Below are 20,742 nucleotides of genomic sequence, written 5' to 3' on the forward strand. Positions count from 1 at the left end.
TAAAAAAAACCCACAATATGTATATAAAAACAATGACAGCAGCAACCCGTGACAAGCAGATAACAACAATATTCCTTCATTGACATTACACAATGATATGCAAAGACGTATAGAACATAAATAATTGACGGAATTCGCAGGAGAATGGGTTAAACGTTGTCATGTTTTAAGTACTATTTTAGTAATGCGGTAAAATTATTTAATGAAGTGCAGTTTGTTATGAAACGACTTAGCCTGTTCCATTCCCTTGTTGCAAATGGGAAGAATGCATATCTAAATGAGTGTGAGTGAAAGGAACACTCGTTAAGCATTTCGGAATGCGTGTGGCGAGTCATTCGTGTTTGTGTCCTAGAAATGTATTTGGATTTATTAATTCTTATCTCGCCATGAATCAACTGATACATGAATCTTAATCATGAAAGTTTGGCTGTGTTTTGAATTGTTAGTATTCCAGCTTTTCTAATAAGTTCACCGGGCGACTCAGATAGCCGGTACTTATTGTAAACGAACCTGATTACTTTCCTCTGTATGCCTTCTAACTTCTTAATTTGAGTGAGAGTAAAAGGAAACCAAACGATATTGGCGTACTCTAACACAGGTGTGATGAAACGTCCGTATGCAATTAGCTTTGTTTCTGCAGGGGCTAACCAAAGGCGTCGTCTAAGAAACATCAATCGCCGTAACGCGGCCGAAGTTACTACAGTCGAACACGGATATATCGAACTCCAAGGGGATCGCGAAATAGTTCGATATATAAAAAATTCGATATAAAAAATATGGGCTCTGAGACGTCACTTATGTCAGACGATCACTTACCGATCGTCGCATTCAAGAATGACAACTAATTCCGCACTCACGACGCAACAGGACGCTTTATTTCCGTAAAAAAAATCGCTGATCTTGGCCTGCTTCTTCGTCCTGGAAATGAAATTAAAGACGCTGGTCTCGATCTTCTCGAGGCTGCACAACTAGAACATTCCAGCAGTACGCTGCGCCTTCGCACACCATGCACAACACGCACGCAAAAGAACAGCGCGCGCGTACCACAAGGACTTTGAAGGTAACAATTTCAAGGCTCTCTGAACGGACTCCAACAAAGCGCTCGCGATGGTCATCTCTGAGAGAAACAGTGATCTCCGAAAGGTACGGGACAACTCGCCAAACAGCAGCAACAGCAGCAAAATGCAAAAGAAGGAAGAGGCCTCACGCGCCTCCGTTCCCTCTTTCCTTTCCTGAGACGACATCCAGAGAGAGAAAACAAAACTCTTTTTCGGCAAGCCGGGGAACGTACGCAGCCGAAAAAAAAAAGGACGTGCGCAGTCGGGGCATCCCAACTCGCACTGTCAAAATTTTCACATTTTCCCAGCGTTGGGGCTTGTGTGCCAAGAGAGATTTAGCATACCGCGCTCCATCCGCTAACGCTACGGAGGCCGGTAGCGGGGCCCGACTGGGCAAGCGCAAATTCTTTCCGGTAGGGGGGATTAGTTCCGCGAGCCAGTCTTCGCCATGCCCGCGCATTCATCTACATTCTCCTCAACCTCAATCGGGGGTGCAGCGACCGCCGAAGAGCACCTTCCAGCTCGCGCGGCGTTCGATATACCCAATGTCGGGAAAAATACGGTTCGATATAAACGTACGAATTCCTATACTTTTATACAGAATTTTCAAGGGGATAATTTATGAGTTCGATATAGACAATATTCAATATACCCGTGTTCGATATATTCGTGTTCGACTGTACTAGTGATGTGTGAGTGTCCCACCTACGATCTTGAATTATTGTAAGGCCGAGGTATTTATGTTCGTATACTCGCGTCAAGTATATGTTATTAATGGTGCAGGAAAATTCAGACCTGTGTTTTTTTCTGTTTATTGTCAGCAAAGCGGATTTTTTAGCGTTAATTTTCATTTGCCAATTAGGGCACCAGTTTGATTCGGCTTCCAGGGAATTGTTTAGCGCTATGTGATTGTCGTGGGAGTTGATTTCATTATATAGTATGCAATCATCTGCGAAAAGCTTTACGTTCACGGGAATGCTTAGGGGCAAGTTATTCACAAATATAAGAAACAGCAAAGGTGCTACGACGCTACCTTGAATTACTCCGGAAGTTTCTGCTGCTATTGAGGACGTTTCATTGTTTATCTCCACGTACTGTGTCCTATCTCAGTGGTAACCTTTAATCCAGCCAATATCCCAGCAATTTCGTATAGCTGATTGTAATTTTATAGTTATTGTTTGTGCGAGACACGATCGAAATCTTTTGAGAAGTCTAATAAATTGAGGTCTACCTGTTTTGGGTATCAATGCAAGAGGAGAAGTCGTGTATAAGTTCAGCAAGCTGAGTTACCGTCGATAGCCATCTACGAAATTCTTGTTGGGACGACGACATAAAGCTTTTCCGTTCGAGTGAAGTAGTCAAATGTTTAATAATTATGTGTTCCAAAATATTGCATACCGTGCATGTTAGAAAAATGGCTCTGAAGTTTAGGTCATCATTGTTTTTTCAGATTTAGGTATTGGGATTATTTTTGCCTTCTATTCCCTTGGAACAGCACAGGTCAGGAGAGGTTTGCTGAAAATAAATCATACATACTTTGCTATCCACTCAGCATACCTTCTTAGAAACTGCTTTGGTATCTTGTCAGGACCAGGGCTTTTTCTTTCATCAAGGTTCAGCAAAAGGTTCAGTACGACTGCTTCAGTTACAGTGATGGTTCTAGTTGGTTTTTGTCGCATGATTCAACGTGAGGTGGTTTACCGTCAGCGATAGTAGAAACAAATGTAAAGTGTGTATTCAATGTTTCAGCTGTTACGCGGTTTGGTCCTGTGGATGGTTTGGCGGCAAGTTTTTTAGAATTAAGGTAGCCCCAAAATTTACTGGGCGAGTTTTTATAAAGCTCGGAATGACGTTTTTGAAATAGTAACATTTGGCACTTTGGACCTTCGATTTGATGTCAGCAATGGCAGTACAAAGAAGATTTCTAGAAAGGTTCGGTTTGTTCGGTTCAGTTCTTATTCGACACCCTGGGGTAAACGGACTTCGCATTAGTGCTCGCCTTGAGGGGGACAGACATCTCGCAATTAAGTGCGGGAACGCAAGCTGCCGCGACGGTCCGCTCAGCAAGCCCGGCGAGGGAGGTAGACCGTCGAGGGAAGTATGTGAACTTATCTGACGCTTTTATGTCGAACAGCGCTGATAACGCTGAGAGCAGTGCATCCGAAAGGGCGGAGGTGCCGTAATGCACATGTCATATGATTGTTCAGACACTTTGCGGACGAATGCCTCCTATCTAGCAAACATTAGCGATTTTTGGCTGACCGTTTTTCACGGTCCGATCCACCCCGATAGCAAGCGGGAGCGGGACTGCGCATGCGTGGTGCGCTTGGCCACGAACGGCATTGGCTCCGGTTTCGCTGAGCTTGCCGCCTATGCCGCAGCGCACCGTCGAAAACGGGTAGCTAAAACTCTCTATTGTTTGCGCACAGTACCGCCATCGGAATACGTCACGTCGCTTATCTTAAAACGGAAGCGATTCACGTCTGCAGCAGGCGTCGACAGACCGGTTCGTCGTCGTACTCTCCTAGGCTTGCTACGAGCAGGGTTTCAGCTCATGCTCTCCGTATCTGCACGCCGTTGAATATGGCTCATGCCAGGCAAGAGTTCGCGCTAGTCGGATATTGACCTCGATAAGAGGCCCCTCAAGTTCGTGGAGCCCATTCCTCCATCCAGGATCTGCAGTGCGTGTGGCAACATTCCGAGATTGATGTATTGCCTCCTGTGCGGACACACCTTATGTGAACCGTGCTACGAGAACTGCTCGACCACCTCTGAGTGTGTGGTTGTCCACTGGATGGTGAGGTTTCTGCACCAGCTGATGTCATCAGTAGGAAGTATCCAGCCGAGAACCTGCTCCGACGAAAGGTGAGGCGTGGGGGGCGGATTTACGCCTGGTTCCGAGGAGATAGGCGCTTCTCAGTGACTAAACGGAAGAAAGTTTTTAGTTGCATCTGTGCGTCTCTTCGGGGGTGTCACAAGCGAACCTATTGATATCTACGACGCCTATAATCAAGTCATTTTCACTGTTTTTCCTTATTGAATTGATGTTGTCTTCGAACGTGCTGATGTGAAGCAGCTGGCGCGTATCTGCAGCTATTCCGAGAAATTGGGGAAAGGATAAGGCGTTTACACATGGCCTATGATTTTGCTCACTTTTTTTACGACTGTTGTGAATAACGCTAAATTTAATGCCTCACACAAAATTCGCGTTTTTTTGCAAATTAGTGTAAACTGGCCTTCTGTCTTACGCTAATAATAATTATTTTCTGAAGAACTCACGGTTTTCCCCATGGGGGTTGTCACTCGTCGGCATATCAGCTGCTCGATCTCAAGGACATCAGGACAGGGAGTGAATGAATTCGATGCAGAGGGGAGGGCATTCGTGCGTAGAGGCCTCTTGTTATTCAGTAGCAATCGGCTTATATCGGCGGTGCGTTCATGTATCATCGCGACATAAAGTAGAGAAATCGCCAGGAATGAGCACCGAATCCGCCGCGGTGGCTCTGTTGGTGAGGCTTTGTGCTGCTGTGAGCAAGGACGCCGGTTCGTTCCCGGTCTCCGCGGCCCCTTTTCCTAGGTACACGCAAATCGGAAACGTCCATAGGCAGAGATTTTGGGGCACGATTAATATCCCCCAGGTGGCTTAAATCAATTAGGAGGCCTCCACTTCGGCGCAGCTCACAGCGGTACTTGATGTACGCTGTGAGGTTGGGCTTGGTGCGTCTGCACGGTGACGTGGTCAGCAGAAATGGGGTACTTAATTAAAGGGGCCATGCGGACAAAATACAAGTTTGTTTTATCCGAAGGATTCATTATTTTATAGGGGCCTAAGCGCTCGTTCGGCTGCAAACGATGCTATATTCAGAGAAATTAAACATTTTAAGTCAAAATTGCTATTATCCCGCTCAATCATCTACTTTCGTGGCGTCGACAATGACGTATTGAGAGCAGGTCTTTAAAACTAAGTATAGCATTCTGACCAGAGCTGCTACCTTCTCACACGCGCCAGTTTGATCATGGACTTCGCAGGGTGATCTCAAGCGCGGGGTGATCTCAGAGGCCATGGTTTGAATATCTTGTTTATCGCCCACTTTCACAGATGGCGCTGCAATGCTGCTGAAGTGTCAGTGTTCGCACTTTGCTTCTGATCGGACTTTTACACCTGCGGTATTTTTGTTACAGTTAATACTAATCGTTTCCTAAAACTTAAGCTATGACTCGACAAACAAGGTACACGTAAGCGACCGTGCCGCTTGTGTCAGTTCGTCAGCGTTGTTTCTGACAAGTACAGCGCGTCCGACAGCTGTGTTACAGGTGTGAACGTGCAAAGTGCCGCGCTAACTGCTTCTGTGTTTACGTGTTTGTTTGTGACTTTAATTGTTCACCCCGCAATTCTAACTGCTATAAAAATGTGCCCTACATTTAGGCGCAAATAGCTCGTTCGGCAAGCTTATAAAAGCCCGGCCTAATTTGCGTTTGTTTTTGCCGGCCTCAGCCAAGCGCACAGCAGGGCTGAAAAATCGTAGGCTCTGGGGCTGGAAATGAGCGAGTGGGTCGCATGGCCATTCCCTTTGTTCCTAATTATGTAGCTTATTTAAGCGAAATTTAAGTTAATAGTTGTGTCAGCATAATTTTAACGCGGCAGTCTTTCGAATCAACCAAACCTGTGTTTTGTCTGCATGTCCGCTTTAAGGGAAGATTGCGCTTCCACTTTCACTGAATAGCTTACATGGCAATGTTGAAGAGTGTTAGCTAAAAAAAAGTGAGCCTTGATGAAGGCACTCTGACATTCTGATTTGCAGTGCTGGTCGCCTGGCATGAGCGGTTTGATAGGTGCGGCCTCACAAGACGGCTGCTAAGATGCTATAAGGCCTCACGCATAACTGGAGCTCTTTGGTGTTTGTTAAAATCGTCATAGGCGGAACCAAGTTTAACGCCTTTCTACTCCCAAAATAAAAACGTGCACGAGGCTAGTTAGGATGCTTATCCAACACATATAGCGTAGACAGTCCAGATTGGAAGTAGACCTGTGTCGGTTCCGGCGGCTGGCGTTCTTCCAGACACGAAGTTTGCCATGCTCTCCGTGATTTTTGGCAAGCACGATACCAAGGCGATTGGACGAAGGCTGGCCAGAGAATGAGGAAACGTGACTGGGTTCATCATGGGTTTCACGATCGAGAACTTTCAAATTGCTGGTAGCTTGCCACGGTCTCAGATGAATTCCGTTTCATCAAAATAGAAAACTTGCTGGTGTTTATTGATAAGGCATGACAGATGCACAACGCATTGTTCTTCAGCACTTGTGCTGGTGCGAGTGTTTGCTCGTACTAGGGCATGCAGCAATTCAGTCTTATCCCAAGGACTTCGTAAGGCTCCTTACCGGCCGAAGCATCGTGCCGATTGTGGCTTAACATGGAACTTAATATAATACATGGAGGAAAGAAAGCTTTTATTTCCTCCATGATATATGTTTGGGCCAGGGAGAGGAGGAGCGCGGGCAACGGCGACTACTGGACACAGCTACGGGGAACAGTGTTTATTTCACGCCAGGTTCGCACGAGAAACATAATTACTACTGTTCCTGTATATACCTCCTTAGGGGAGCAGAGTTGTGCGTCCATACGCCATCTTTAGTCCTAACGTCGTGCGGTAAGACCACCCGTAACGCGTGTAGGAGCCGCTGCCGGGCCAGTGGCTGCGGCGGCGAGTGGCAGCGGCGCTGGGTGTGCCAGCACTGCAGCTTCCGGGCGCCGAGCCTGCACGGACAGTCGGCTGCTTCTCATCTGAGTTGCTCCCGCGGCGGCCGCCACCGCAACCGCCACCGCTCACTTGAGCAGAACTGACTGGAAACGGGGTCTTCTGCGCAGGGCTCAAAAGCAGGCGTTCCTGCCGCAAGGTGGAAGCCGCGGCATGTGGAAATCAGACGTTCGAGTCTGGCGCTACACGATGTGCAGCTCTAACAATATGAGATGGCTGTGATCGCCTGACGAGGTGAGGTGAAGGCGCCCGCCAGAACAGCGCTAGCTCGGCCACCGTGCTTGCATGATATTAGAAAGGGCGCTTCTCGCTTCAGAAGAGGCGTCGCTCGCAACCGGCTTGATGGGATCCGGGTGTGCGGGGTCGGCGAGCACACCGGCTGTTCGGTCATTTAAAAGCATTTCTCGTTCCGTCGGTGACAAACAATAAAATTTCAAGCGAACTTCATCTGCCAGATAAACGTTCTCGGGAGCCGTCCATGGCTTAGCGAAGTCAAAGCTACTGTCGCCAGCGCGAGAGCTCCTAGCGCGAACCGTTAACGCTCTAGACTACACCAGTTCCTCGCTCCCACTATGTGACACAGTGATTGTCACTAAAAAATGAAAGGAAAGCGGGGGAGAATAATATCTGCTTTATTTACTTATTTCTCAACAAAAAATTCAAGCCGTTCCACTCAACGTGAAAGTTGTTGCAAGTGCACAGCAGTGATTCGCCTTAATGGGCTGTGGCGCTCTTATCCGCTTACGGCTACCACCAATAACACTCTTCGCCTCCCTGTCTCACTCCGCTCTCGATGAATTGAACGGGGGTTTGTCCAATGGAATTCAAATCCCAGGCGAAAATGTGAAACTGGTTCTTAGCTGGAATCAAACTGGTTCCACTTTAACTGGTTTATGGAACTGTACCCAGCTGAGCTGGTCCCAGCTGGACTGGTCCCAGCTGGGAATGGTTCCAGTTGAACTAGTCCCAGTTGGGATGAAGTTGGTATTGTGCCAGCTGGAAATCAGATGGGAATGGTCCCAGTTGGGATGAAGTTGGTATGGTGCCAGCTGGAAATAAGATGGGAATTGTCCCAGTTGAACTAGTCCCAGCTTCTTAATGGTATAAAAAGCTGTGCTTAGCCTAACAAAGTGTGCACACGCCAGGAGTAAGTGAGAAACAAAAAATTTTATTGACTGAGTGGCACTGAATGTTAAGCCTCAGGCTCCCCCAATTCTGCCCCGTCCGCAACCACGCTCTCCGTCTCCGCCTCTGTTGGTCGTGTCTCCACTTCGAGAGCTTTTTTCGCGAGCTCCGCCTTCTTGCGTAGGGCCCTTGTCACATCTTGAATTTTCTCAGTCAAAATGCGAGGCAGCAACACAAGCGTTCCGCTGACATCCAGTTTCCTGGTACGTCCCCAGTGCTCCACAGTGGCTGAAAACATAATTATAATTTAAATACAAAGCAATCTAAGCAATAGTTGCCATATTGTAAATGAACGATGCCAACTGCTACCAAAAAAAACATTTAGGTTATACTTTCTAACATCTTATTCCTTACGTATATTTTTTGCTAGGAATATTGCATTGCCAGTTTGATTGCTGATATAAAACTGAATTTTAAGCAATATTTTGGCAAGAATTTATTAACAGTCACATCCTGCATTACAACCAGGGAAGGGACATTTTCAAGCAAGGCCACCTTTGCTTACCTGCCACTACATCCACTTTCAGGGGTGTGAGGGGATCCTTCGGCGCCACCCCCGACGATCTTTTCGCTGGTGGGAGGTGCCCACTGACGCTTTTTGTTGCCAGCACCTCACTCGTCCAAATGGCCTGGGCGGCGTCCTTGCATACTAAGGTTGCCTTTGTGTTCCCAAGAATTTTGGCAGCCTGGACCGCACTGACAGTCACACCCTTTGCTAAATGGAACTGCAGGGAAACAGATGCAAATGTCAAGAAATTCCAGTAGAAAAAAGTTATTCACACCAAGCAACCAGGTTTTCAGCTTTTCCACCCGAAAAGCCAGCTGTACTGTAGTGCGGCTTGCACTATGAAGTGCGCCCTCAAGCACAGCATTCACATAGTAGTGCACTCTTCACAATATATGCAATCATGTGGATATGCTGAGTAGGTTTCACTTTGGACTTAATTATGAGTAAAACTGCACACACTATGCCCCTCTCCAGCCTGGCAGGCTGCACTATATGCAATAGATCTAATGATGAATGCTTTCTCCAGCTTCAAGTATTGCCACCATGCCAGCAAAAAGAACCCAATTACTCGCTAAATTACCAAGAATTCTACTTACAGATCCATCAGCACGGTAGCTGAAGTCTTGTTCTGCAAAAAATATGAACATTCAATATGATATATTTCACCACGCTTGTGTAAAGATATCCCATCACTACCGATTGGTCAAATGAACAGCTTGACCTACTATATGTATTAGTCGTTGCAACACCCCAAAACCATAAACTGGATCAGCAAGACATGCACTAGTAACTGCAATACAAACTGAAGATTATGCTCAAGAATGTGCAATAATGTATGTCCATACCAGGGGCTCCACTTGGCTGCTCTTTGTTACCAGGACTTTCATGTGCCCCGTTATCTGCAATGGGAGCAGTGGTGGCCACTGCATTGAAAGAAAAGTTTCTTGATTATTAGAAATGCCCGTAGGTCCTAAAACGAAAAGTTACTAGGAACCAAGCAAGCAGTGCATGTTTAAATATTAATATTGCCATTCACAGCAAAGCATTGACACCCTAAAGAATGCTGGGACCAGTACAGCTACTGTACTGACAGCCCTCTTTACTGCAGCAGCCCTTCGCTGAAAGGCATACTTCAGCATTTTTGAACATATCTGCCTTCTTTCAATGTGTGGTCATTTACTATCCACACATGGCCTCATACAAAAGCACTCAAAGTGAAACCAGATTTGCACATTGCAACCAACATCAACAAATAAATGAACAAGATCGCTGTTCATTAGCATTAAAGATAAGGTGTTGGCTAATTGTAAAAAATAGCTTTAAACAGCTACTGCTTTTAAAAGTTAAAGCAGTATTAGTAGCAGCCACATTGTACAGTGTTAACATATGCTAGGTATAGTGCAAGGCTTGCCAGTTTTTGTAATGCCGCGTCTTTCTTCGGACCCAGCGGCAGCAGCAGCAGTGGAGGCAGTCGCACCATTGCTGACCTGACGTTCGGCTAAACAAATGACAAAAGTACAGACAAAATCACAGACCATTCATGCATCTTCACCTCCAGTAAAAGACAGCAGTAGTCAATGCACACGTTACACACAGAACACAATTTACATATTATAAGCAAGTAGGATAGCATTCCTTTGTGCACAAACATTAGGTTACTGAACTAGGCAAGAAAATAACAAAAGTTTTATACATCAAAGCAGTGCTCAGCTACAATGCAAAGTGTTAATATATGCAACTATAGTGCTACACATAGGACTTGCCAGTATTTGCCGGCACCAGTCTTCTTGGTGTAGCAGAAGATGTGGTCGCACAACCAGTGTGAACAGGGCCCAATCTTTGCGCCGAAGTTGCAGAAGAGGTTCCACCATTGCCAGCACGATGTTTGGCTAAAAAAAAAGTATAACTGAAGTTACAGCAGTTACAGACCATGCAAACATGTTGGGCTCTGGTAACAACACCAATGTTTTACATATAGTATGCAATTTGTGTATTTTAAAGGAGTAGGCTGGCATTTCCTGGGGCTTGAACACTATACCAGGCAACATGTCACAAGTTATATATACAAAATTATGCCCAACAAGTAACATCACATATTATATGGTGCCATTATATGCTTGCCATTGTTTGAAGCTTGCAGCCTAGCTTCCGTTCCTTTTGATGTGGCCTCGTTGGGAGTGCAGATACGACGTTCCACTAAAAAAAATGATGTAGTACAGATGAGAGACAAAATTAAAATAATTCAAAAAGGCTATGTCAGCACTCACGGTCGAAAATCTTCGAGTGCAGGCACTGTTGTAGAGAGGTCAGCTGCTCAAAGAGGGCTTTTTTTTCTTTCTCCAGGGTCAGAGCCCTCTCTTTCCAAAATTTTTTGTCCTCCAGGACTTTCCGCAGTTCACTCTTCGCACAAAGGGAATCACTGTCACGGTCGGACTCGCTAGTTGTATCTTTTCGCGCTCTCTTCGCCCCCTAAAACGTAAAAAAAATAGTAAGTGTTCACATGAGCAAATTAAATGATTTAGAAGACTTGAAATATAAATGTGGCCCGTACCAGTCCTCTTGATCCAGTCCGTGATGGACCCGCCTTGTTGTTGTCGAGAGCACTTTCCATGGTCCTTTCAAGTATAGCGCTGTAAGTTTTGGCTTTTACGGCTGCCTGGTTTCGTTTTCGTTTCTGAAATATTGTAGAACATTTAGATGCTGTATTCTATTAAAAGTTTTCACATTTTTCAAAAAATTACCACAATGGGAGTGTTTTGCTAACTGTACAGCCCGGAAAATCTGATGCAACAGTGTAGAAAGAAATGCATTTATTGCCAAATATACGCAATAATTCAGATAACAAATCAGTTCCTTTGAAGATATTTTGGAAAAACCGTTGGCTTGATGAGTATGCAAAACGTTGCTCGAAGGTAGCTTTTTGTGGGCTTTTTATTTATAAATAAGGCAACAGTAGCAATTACTCCTTTGCAATATCAGAACCCTGCTTCCGTCTAAGGGCGAAGCCTACCCCGTTTTGGGCTTTATACATGTTCTACAAAAGAAAAAAATTAACCAGCAAGCAAGCTTTCCTCGCGTGCACAAAAGCTGTTTTACCTTTTATTATTATTATTATTTTCAAAAGGGCAGCCACAAATAGTGACCCAAATGGAAAACTGCAGTGTGAAGGTGCCAGGGGAAATTTGCAAACCCCTGGCACCTTCCATCCAACATCCAACACATCTTTCATGTTGATGAAAGATGCGTTGGATGTTAATTGGTTGATGGCGAATGCACCGAACGTGCTGTCGCGAAAATAAAAGTCGGTACAATACTTTTCTCTACTCCTCTACGGAATGCCGTGCAAATTCGCACACCTGCTTATCGGTTTTCCGCTGACTGGCATTCAGCTCGTCGTGGTCACCAGGCGGTCCGACGTCCTGTGGAACCTTCGGTATGGGCAACCTCTTTGTCAACATCCGCCGCTCAAGATCTTCTTTGGTGTCTGTAGTATGAATAGAGCGCAAGTAAACATCATTCGGATGAGTTTGAACAAGGGGTTTGTGATCATGCAGCTTACCGGCAAGCATGAGCACTTGGGCGTCGTACAATCCCGTGTTGGCGTCCTCCACAGGGTCATGCCAGTAGACGGAATACACGAACTTCTTATCGAAGTCAAACTCGTTGTTCGGGAAGAAATCCGCAATGTCGTCCACGGGCACCACATGCAACTTCTTCGCCTCGTCAATTAAAAATCTAACCACAGCATGCATGACTGTGTTTGCACGTGTGCATGCGCATGCAAGTCACCAATACAACTTATCAGTAAGGGGGACGCGCTAAAACCAACAATTTTGACTTCGCCGCCACACAACAGGCGTGCCAGTACTAAAAAACCTAGCTAGACCTTCGGCGAACAAAGAACGAATGTGAAGAACATTCAAGCAAGCTAGACAAAAGGCAATATATCAACCAAGCAAGCACGCACGCATGGATGCTGAAACCATTGAAGAAATGCAGTAGTGAATTCGCTTGACACCAGCCGAGAAGCACCGCAAGAGGAGCAACGTCAGCGGCGCAAAGCTCTGTAGTGAGGTGCTGCAACTGGGACTGATTGGGTTCCCATTAATCAATTAAAGCCTATAATTCCCGTAACATGGCGATGACGTGAAGAGAAAAAATGAAAATGCGCAATTTGTGAATTACAAGGGTTTCATAACAGCGGTTCTCTCGGACACAACCAACACGTCGCTTGCAACACTAGCGGCGTGGTCCTTATTGTTACTGCCAACCCACTCCCCCCTTCCAAAAAAAGCGTTCTATTTCTTCATATATTTAAAACAAAACGCAATTTTTTTTAAGCTTACTTTTTGCACATTCTTGTTCTGGGACATGCGGAACACGGAATATACGACACCTAGCGCACCTAGCTTGCAACGCGCTTTCAGTTGCCTCACTGAGTGCACTGTCACATCGAGTCGTGCAGGTTGCGTAAGCGGTGTAGGCTCACACACAAGGTACTGGAATTTTTATTTAATGTGTGGCTTGTGCTAACGGCGGCGGCGCATTGCATTGTGCGGCGAACTAGTGAACTGCTGAACGAGATGAGGCCGCGAAAGCGGTATTTGGACGATTTTGATGGCGCGACGAAGGATCTCCCGAAGACTACACGATGCCGCTTAATGAAATGCGACCAGCAAGACATCGCTTGTCTGGCGAGTACCGGTTGTCACTCTGCTGAAACCAGCGCTCAGTGTAGAAACAACGATGTCACACAACCGTGCGATTTCGATGGCACGATTTCTTCTGATCATAACGGCAGTGAGGAGCGCTCACCACCCCTGGATGACGATGCCACACAACTGCGTGATTCTGACCTGAATTGGAGTTCCGCCCACATAGACAACGACGAGGAGCCACCCCTAGATGACTTCGGTGATTGTGATGCAACGTACTGGAGATACGGCCACAACGACGATGAGGAGCCACCCCCAGCTCCCGGTTGTGCACAGGAGGATCCAGACGTTCTTTCTCCCTACGACATAATGGCCCTTACTGTGAACTTTGCAGTCGAGTTTGGCCTGCCCTGGCGAGGCGTAGAAGCTTTGCAGAAACTCATCTGTTATATTCTACGGAGAAAAGACGTCCCTGCAACCAAACATCTGTTTAAGAAGTTCGTGGGTGCAGGAATTGAAGCTGCAAGATTTCACTTCTACTGCGATGAGTGCATGGCGTCGATATCGGAAACATCAGGCCGCCTCGTGGAAAGAAATTCTCAAGAAGGCCAGTGCAGGGAGTGTGGCAAGCCGTACAGTGGTCGCGAGATGATGCGTGATGGGCAGTTTTTTGTTAGCTTGCCTCTTCAGCGGCAGCTTAGTTCGCAACTGGCTGACAAGGAAGTTGCCAGTGCACTTCTGGATCGCCTGAACGTGATTAACCAAAACCCTGGTGAGGTAGAAAGCAAGGCTGATATAACGGATGGAGACATGTACAGGCGCACCAGAAAGGAGATTTCAGAACATGACCTTACCCTGACGCTCAATGCAGATGGTGCACCGATATTTAAGTCGTCAAACTACAGCATGTGGCCAGTGCAGGTGGTGGTGAACGAACTCCCGCGACACATGCGGCAGAACAACGTGCTCGTACCACTGTTGTGGTATGGGCAGTCACGCCCCGATATGACCTTGCTCTTAGGAAGTTTTGTGAAGCAAATGGATGAACTGGGACTCGACGGTGTCTCATGGACTGTGGGCACACAGATGATCCATTCGAAGGTAAGTTTATTAAGCCATACAGACCAATACCAAGTGTGCTGTAGTTGTTCTGCATTACAACCAACTTATGCCATTATGCAGGTGTACTGCGTGAGTTGTACGGCGGACTCTCCTGCACGAGCCATTATGCAGAATATGGCTCAGTACAACGGGTACTACGGCTGCGGCTGGTGCCTGCACCAAGGTGTACCTATCGATCGTAAGCAATATTTTTTTCATAGCTTTCCAGACTTTGACTAGCCCCTTATGAGTGTGGCATTGTTATAAAACATCATAAAAAATGTAATGTACCCTTAATTATTGCATTGGTACTGTAAGAATTACCTTAAGCATTGCTGGGAAGCCCTCAGGCATTATTAGCAGCTTCTGAAAAGGCTATATTTTCTCTGTAAACTCCTATTCATTTGCTCATGAAACTGGGGAAGTAGGTTCTAATTATTCATTTCGGGAATGAATTTAAGGTAAAGAGTGGTCAGGAAAAATTCAGGCAGATGAGGAACTTGCTGGCATGTAATAAATCCTTTCTCATTAGTTGTTTCTAATGAATCCTTTCTCATTAGTTGTTTCTATTTGCACTATTTGCTATCTAAGGACCTTTTTTCAAAGCAGTTGCTGGTTTTATTAGCTTTTTTCACTTGTATTCATTTTGTATCTCATTGAGTTCAGGAATGCTATATTTCTACACCAAACTAAGCTTGACATGGTTCTTCCCACGGTAACAGGAACCATAAAGTACCCTGTTGGTGGTGCTGTGGAAGAAAGGACATCACAGCAAACCCTCAGGATGATGGCTGAAGCTGCAGCTAGCAGTAAAGCTGTTCAGGGAGTTAAGGGGCCCTCTGCCCTGATCAACCTGCAGCACTTCGACATTGTGTGGAGTTTCACTCCGGACTACATGCACTGTGTGCTGCCAGGGGTCACCCGCCAGCTCACTGAACTTTGGCTTGCAAGTGTTGGTGAGCCTTTCTACATCGGCTCACCAGACGACCTCTACGGGCTAGATGAGCGGCTGCTGAGCATAAAGCCACCATTGTGCTTCCCACGTCTGCCACGGTCTCTTCTTCAGAGGAAGTACTGGAAAGCCACTGAGTGGCAGCAGTGGTTGCTTTTTTTTCACTGCCTTGTGTTGTGGGCATTTTGCCTGCTAAGTATTCAAGGCACTACTCACTGCTCGTGCGAGGCATTGCACTGCTGCTGAAGGACACCGTCAGTGATGATGACATCACCGAGAGCACAAAGTGCATCGTGAGGTTTGTTGTAGGAGTGTAGTTCCTGTACGATGAGGCAGAGATGACCTTCAACATGCACCAACTGTTGCACCTGCCTAAAAGTGCTGCATTGCAGGGTCCCCTGTGGGCACATTCGTGCTTTATGTTTGAGTCAAACATCGGCCAGGTGAAGAAGTTGGTGACATCAGCGCATGGAGTCTCGCAACAAATTGTTGAGCGCTTGATGATGACGGCAAATCTTGAGAACTTGAAAGCGCTAGCAAGCACTCAAACGCAGGAACTTCTTTCAAAGTCCCCCACAACAACTAAACAAGCTGTTGTTCCACTCGGAAAAGCACGACCGGTGTCAGCTGCATTGCTTGCATGGGTTCATGAGGAGATGGGAGACATAATAGCTGGGCCTGTTGTGGAACATGACAGAGTTTCAGTGTCTGGGTTTGTGTTCCACAGCCAACAGTACAAACGGCCATACAAAACTGACTCCACAGTTCTGCTAATGTCAGGAACATTTGTCAAGGCAGAGACTCTGCTGTCAGCCACTGATCACTTTGGCAACAAGAAGGTGTTTGCAGTGTCACAAAAGTATGTCACCAAAGCAATCCTGAAAACATCACACATATTGAAGTGTGAAAGCCTAGGTGGAAAAAAGCTTGTGGAGGTGCTGCCTACAGCTCTTCCATGCATGTTCATAAATTTTGGAAATGAAATGTTTGTCACTGTTCTTATGCAAACAGTGCTGTTTGCAAGTTCCTGAGTGGTGTTAAAGGGACACTGAAGTGATATGTAAACATTGCGGGATTACTTGCGCAAATTGTAGTCCGGAGTCCCCAGGCCATGTTTCGGCCACCCTGGGCGCGTTTATGCGATTTTATTTAGTAGAAAAATTAATTCGAAAATGCTGTCCTCTTCTCTTTACGCTCGCCCATTTTCTGCGGCGTTTTCGTGTGACGTCAGGAGGGGATAAGCTGGCAATTGGCTGCGCTACTGCACGGCTCACCGGCCTTCAGACAGAGTCAGTCGGCCCAGCGTTTCGTCCGCCGGCCGCCGACGGGTCGTCGCAATTCGTTCGGCCAGTTGAAACGAAGCCAGGACACGTTTGTGAACGGTAGAATTTGCCTTTCTTTACTTGGTTAGTTTGTACACTGTATCTAGCTCCAAGTCAAGTTCGCTTCACACAAGCGCACATGCGATGCTTCGCTGACTGGTATGCCAGTAGGAAAATATAAGGCCTCTTGAAGGCGAGAGAAGAGTCAGCGAAGTCAATATAGGTACTAAGCAAATAAAATCAACTGATATTTTTACCGTACAGCGTAAAACTAGGGTGCGGGAAGCACTTTTTTGCGCTGGGCGAACAAGCACAGCGGTCAGCAGCACGACTACGCATCTGCGAACGCTTTTCCGTCTACGAAATGCAATTGCTAGACGTGAGCTATTGTGGAAACTCGGGCGACGCTTACTGCACGAGCGCAATACAAGAAATAGTCACCTAAGCTGCTTGAAATGCCAAAACTAAAGAAAAGTGTAAACTGGTTGTACAATATATACCTTATATTACCATGGCAAGGGGAGCCCGCTCCGTGGCCGAATTGTTTGGGGCGTTAGATATGCCACCGCAAGTTCGAAGTCAGGAGTTCGAATCCCCCCGGGTACGTGCTTTTTTTTTCTGTAAGTTAACTTTTTCGTTTTCCGCCGATGTTTTCTATATTGAGTTCACCTTTTTTGGGCCGCAACGTTCATGGCTCCACGAACTAGTTCACAAAACGCGCGCAGGCCGGCACTGGCGCGCTAGCGAGTTCTCGTTGGCGTGCTGTTGCCATAAGCACCGACTGCTTGCAGGCAGTGGGCACAGGCCAGAATAAACAGACCCTTGGCCTGGTGCGAACACGCTTTTTACGACACAGGCATGAGGGAGGCAAGCTCCAAATATGGGGGAAAAGCGCATGACATTTGGGCGTCTGCGGGTACGCGGAGGGCGTTCATGCACTGCGTAGGTTTCGGCTAGTGAATGCTACGATTCCGATCCGTCCTAGGAGGCTTATCTTTATGCATTTTTACAGCTGACAACATGGCAGAAGCGCGGTACGATGATTACTGAGTTATTGAGAATGCCCATCCAACAACACCAACAGTTGTGTTTTACAGAACCGAAACCGAAACTTGTTTGTTTGCTCACCTTGGGCATCGTCCAATCACGGTGTCCGCTCCTCCTAACGTCACAGCTTTAGTTGGTGCGGCCGCCGCAAACCGCGCATGGTAGTTTTTCTTCTTTCGCGCTTTGTAAAATAATTACCGATTTGTCAACCGAATAAACGATGAAAAGTGTGCTAATTTGAACCAGTCTACGCAGTGCAAGCAAAAACGGGAGCTTGACAAATTCACTTCAGTGTCCCTTTAATGCCGTCTGTGGTGTGATTGTAGTGTTGATTGATTGTGGGGTTTAACGCGCCGACACAACGCAAGTGATGAGGCGCGCCGTAGTGGAGGGCTCCGGATTAATTTTGACCACCTGGGGATCTTTAACGTGCGCCGAAATCTCGTACACACGGGCGTTTTTGCTTTTCGCCTCCATCAGAAAAGCGGCCGCCGCGGCTGGGATTTGGATTGTAAACTTACCTAACAATTTCAATGTGATCGCTACTCTGATGGCATATAATGTGTTGATGGCTGGTACGCTTTGTAAACTTGTGCATGTACCAAGGGTTCAAGGAGTGTAGGTGATAAAATGAACCAAGCAGTGTTTCCCCTGTTTTTGAGGTGCGAGTCCAGTGGGCTCTTTTGTAATTCGTACATGTGAGGCCCACAGCCTATTTTCGCTGAGTTTTCTGAGTGTGCCATGATATGTGAAATAGAGACGGTATGTTGAGTGTTTGAATGTTTACCTTGGTGTGCACAATGGCTTTCCAGCTGCCCCCGTATAAGTGTGAAGTCTTGACTCGTACCCCTTTGGTCTGATTTCCTTGTTTTTGGTAAAGAGTCAGGTGTAATATAGCCTTCCTGATCTATCTGTGTTGATCCCTCTGCCTTTTGAGTTGCATGCATCATAGATCCAGGCCATGTTTCTTATGTAAATCGTTAGCCAGCAGGCAGCTGTAGTGGCACAAAGGCTTTTGAGCTGGAGTGGGGACAAAATGTTTTTTCATCTTTTCAGTAATGACATGTATATTTTTTTGTCCTTTGTGGTGTCTGATCTACCAGTGATAAGTTCTAGTGTGAGGTGCTTTGGTTCTGCCTGCACCACGACTAGAGTTGCGATGGTTATTATTTCACCTTTCACTTCATATTTTGTATGTGCAGTAACCTATAAGTGTAAGTGTGCAACCTGTTTTTTTAATGGCATGACATTGATTTACATTAGACTGTGGTATGTATTCTGCAACAAGGCCTTGATTGTTTCCAAAACCTCACCATTTGTGTTGCGAAATGTGTAGCCCATACTTTTGGTGTTCGGTGGTCTTTGATGTTTCAACGAAGTCGAGATATTCTAAAATAGTTCCTCTGAACTGAAATTCAGTTGGATTTTGTGTGCTGTACCTTTCGCCCAGAATTTTCTGCCATGCACTTTGAAATAAAAGTACAATTAGACCCCGTCTCTCCTTTCCCTGCATAAATCAACATTTCTACTGAGACTACACAGCTTCGAAGTCCTACACATCATTGAAAATGTACTTATAAAATTATTGAAGCATTTACTTAATGTGCACCTAAATTATGTTTACTTAGCCAATTGTTTTGGAAACAGAACAGTTGTAAAGATATGTTAGTTGAACAGAACCTGCAATTTACCGAAGTTTCATTCTGGATATGTTAACCTGCCGGCTGGGACACCACCTTGGCTGTTTGAAGTGCCTGCATGTTTGGCTGTGCCTAGAGGGCAAGGTCCCTTCTTACGCTACTGTGTATATACTATTTTAAATTCAGCATGGGTAAGATTGCATGTGTTTAAATTGCATCATAACCTACCGTGGTGCACTGGTGACTCTGGCTAAGGCATTGTGCTGCCGAGCCCGAAGACTCGAGCAATCCTTTCCATGGTGGCTCTTTTTCTGATGGAGGCAAAGAACAACACCTCTGTGTTGATATTTTGGTGCACGTTATAAAGGTGGTATAAATTACTCAGAAGTTGTTTACGACATTATGCCACTCAGCTTCCTTTTCTTTTTCATATATCAACATGACTAAATGTGGTAACTGTTCATTAGTTCATTCCAGCTGATGTCATTTCTTCGGACTGGTTGGGATCACCTGTTAGACGCTCATCCCATCTGGCTTGGAATTTATTCCAGTTGGGATCAGCTTATACCAGTTGGTTTCCAGCAGGTAAATAGCTGGTCCCAACTGGCTGGGATTTATTTCAGCTGGGGCCAGCTGGGACCTGCTGCTCCCATCTGGCTGGGAATTAATTCCAGTTGGGACCAGTTCATTCCCAGCCAGCTGCCTGTTGGTCCCAGCTGGCACCAGTTTATTCCCAACTAGCCACCTGTCGTCCCAGTTGGGACCAGTTGATTCCCAGCTAGTCGCCTGTTGGTTCCAGTTGCAGCTGGTAGTGGGACCAGCTAGTTCCCAACTGGAACCAGTTTATTCCAGTTTGCCCCAGCCAATTCCTAGTTGGGACCAACTAATTCCAAACTAGGACCAGCTGAAACCAACTGAAAACCAGCAGCACATTTTCGCCTGGGATTTCACGTTTTTCGCAGTGCCCGCGCGCCCCCTGCGGAACAGCGCGAGCGGAATCTCCCCCGTGCCGGCCCCTTCCAGTGCAGTTTGCAACACGTCGTTTTTGGAGACGACTTGTTTCGCTTACTACGTGGAAAAACAATCCAACGGCGTTGCTAACTAAATGGACGCGAGAGCTGCCGGTTATATGCACAGATTTTGCCGCAAATGTACCTGCACTTTTCTTTGCGCTAAACAACGGGGAGATACATGACAAGAGCCAGCGGTTCCGACGTTTCCCACGGTTATGACAATATAAACCGCTTGTTTTTTGAAGCCTTTGTTTGGGTCCATTACACCGAAAAGCCGTAGCGCTCTACTTGGGTCCGTTATCTCGCTGTGACGCCCGATTCCGGCAGTGGCTAGACATTAGAGAGTTTTAGCAGTCCGTCCGTTCCTTCCGGAACATTGTTACCGGGTTGACCGGGACCGGTCTGCGCCAGCGCGTGCGGAAGGGCGAGGACGAAGGGAGAGGAGGCGCGGACGTGGCGAAGGCAGGCCCGCGAAACTAATCCCCTACCGTGACGAATGCCCAA

At 46.4% G+C, this 20,742-nt stretch overlaps 2 protein-coding genes and 1 pseudogene across 3 annotated transcripts in view; all 3 read left to right on the top strand.

Annotated features, from left to right (window-relative positions):
* LOC144173115 (uncharacterized) overlaps nucleotides 1-20,742 on the top strand; it is a 56,681-nt gene that overhangs the window by 32,944 nt on the left and 2,995 nt on the right. The window contains exon 1 of one of the 2 annotated variants that reach the window (XR_013323159.1): nucleotides 3,467-3,923. The exons of the other annotated variant lie outside the window; for it this stretch is intronic. The gene's annotated coding sequence lies outside the window, so the exon portion shown is untranslated. Of the gene's footprint in view, nucleotides 1-3,466; nucleotides 3,924-20,742 lie in introns of those variants that run through there. 2 annotated transcript variants of the gene reach the window in all.
* LOC144173127 (uncharacterized) lies at nucleotides 3,853-14,615 on the top strand. Its single transcript, XM_077701644.1, has 4 exons — nucleotides 3,853-3,923; nucleotides 6,733-6,825; nucleotides 13,310-14,264; nucleotides 14,346-14,615. The coding sequence occupies exons 1-4, from the start codon at nucleotides 3,853-3,855 to the stop codon at nucleotides 14,502-14,504; spliced, it is 1,278 nt and encodes a 425-aa protein (XP_077557770.1). The 3' UTR covers nucleotides 14,505-14,615.
* Nucleotides 14,965-19,966, top strand: LOC144173128 (uncharacterized; annotated as a pseudogene).

The sequence above is a fragment of the Haemaphysalis longicornis genome, unplaced genomic scaffold, assembly GCF_048455015.1.
Source record: "Haemaphysalis longicornis isolate Haplotype H1 unplaced genomic scaffold, Haemaphysalis longicornis Haplotype H1 scaffold_29, whole genome shotgun sequence".
Taxonomy (NCBI): domain Eukaryota; kingdom Metazoa; phylum Arthropoda; class Arachnida; order Ixodida; family Ixodidae; genus Haemaphysalis; species Haemaphysalis longicornis.

What these genes read in the sequence shown, in the direction of transcription:
- LOC144173127 (XM_077701644.1), top strand. Translation starts at nt 3,853, where the DNA reads ATGGTGAGGTTTCTGCACCAGCTGATGTCATCAGTAGGAAGTATCCAG. An exon ending in AGAACCTGCTCCGACGAAAG is followed by an intron (nt 3,924 to 6,732) that starts GTGAGGCGTGGG and finishes TAACGCGTGTAG; the next exon opens with GAGCCGCTGCCGGGCCAGTG. An exon ending in CACAGATGATCCATTCGAAG is followed by an intron (nt 14,265 to 14,345) that starts GTAAGTTTATTA and finishes GCCATTATGCAG; the next exon opens with GTGTACTGCGTGAGTTGTAC.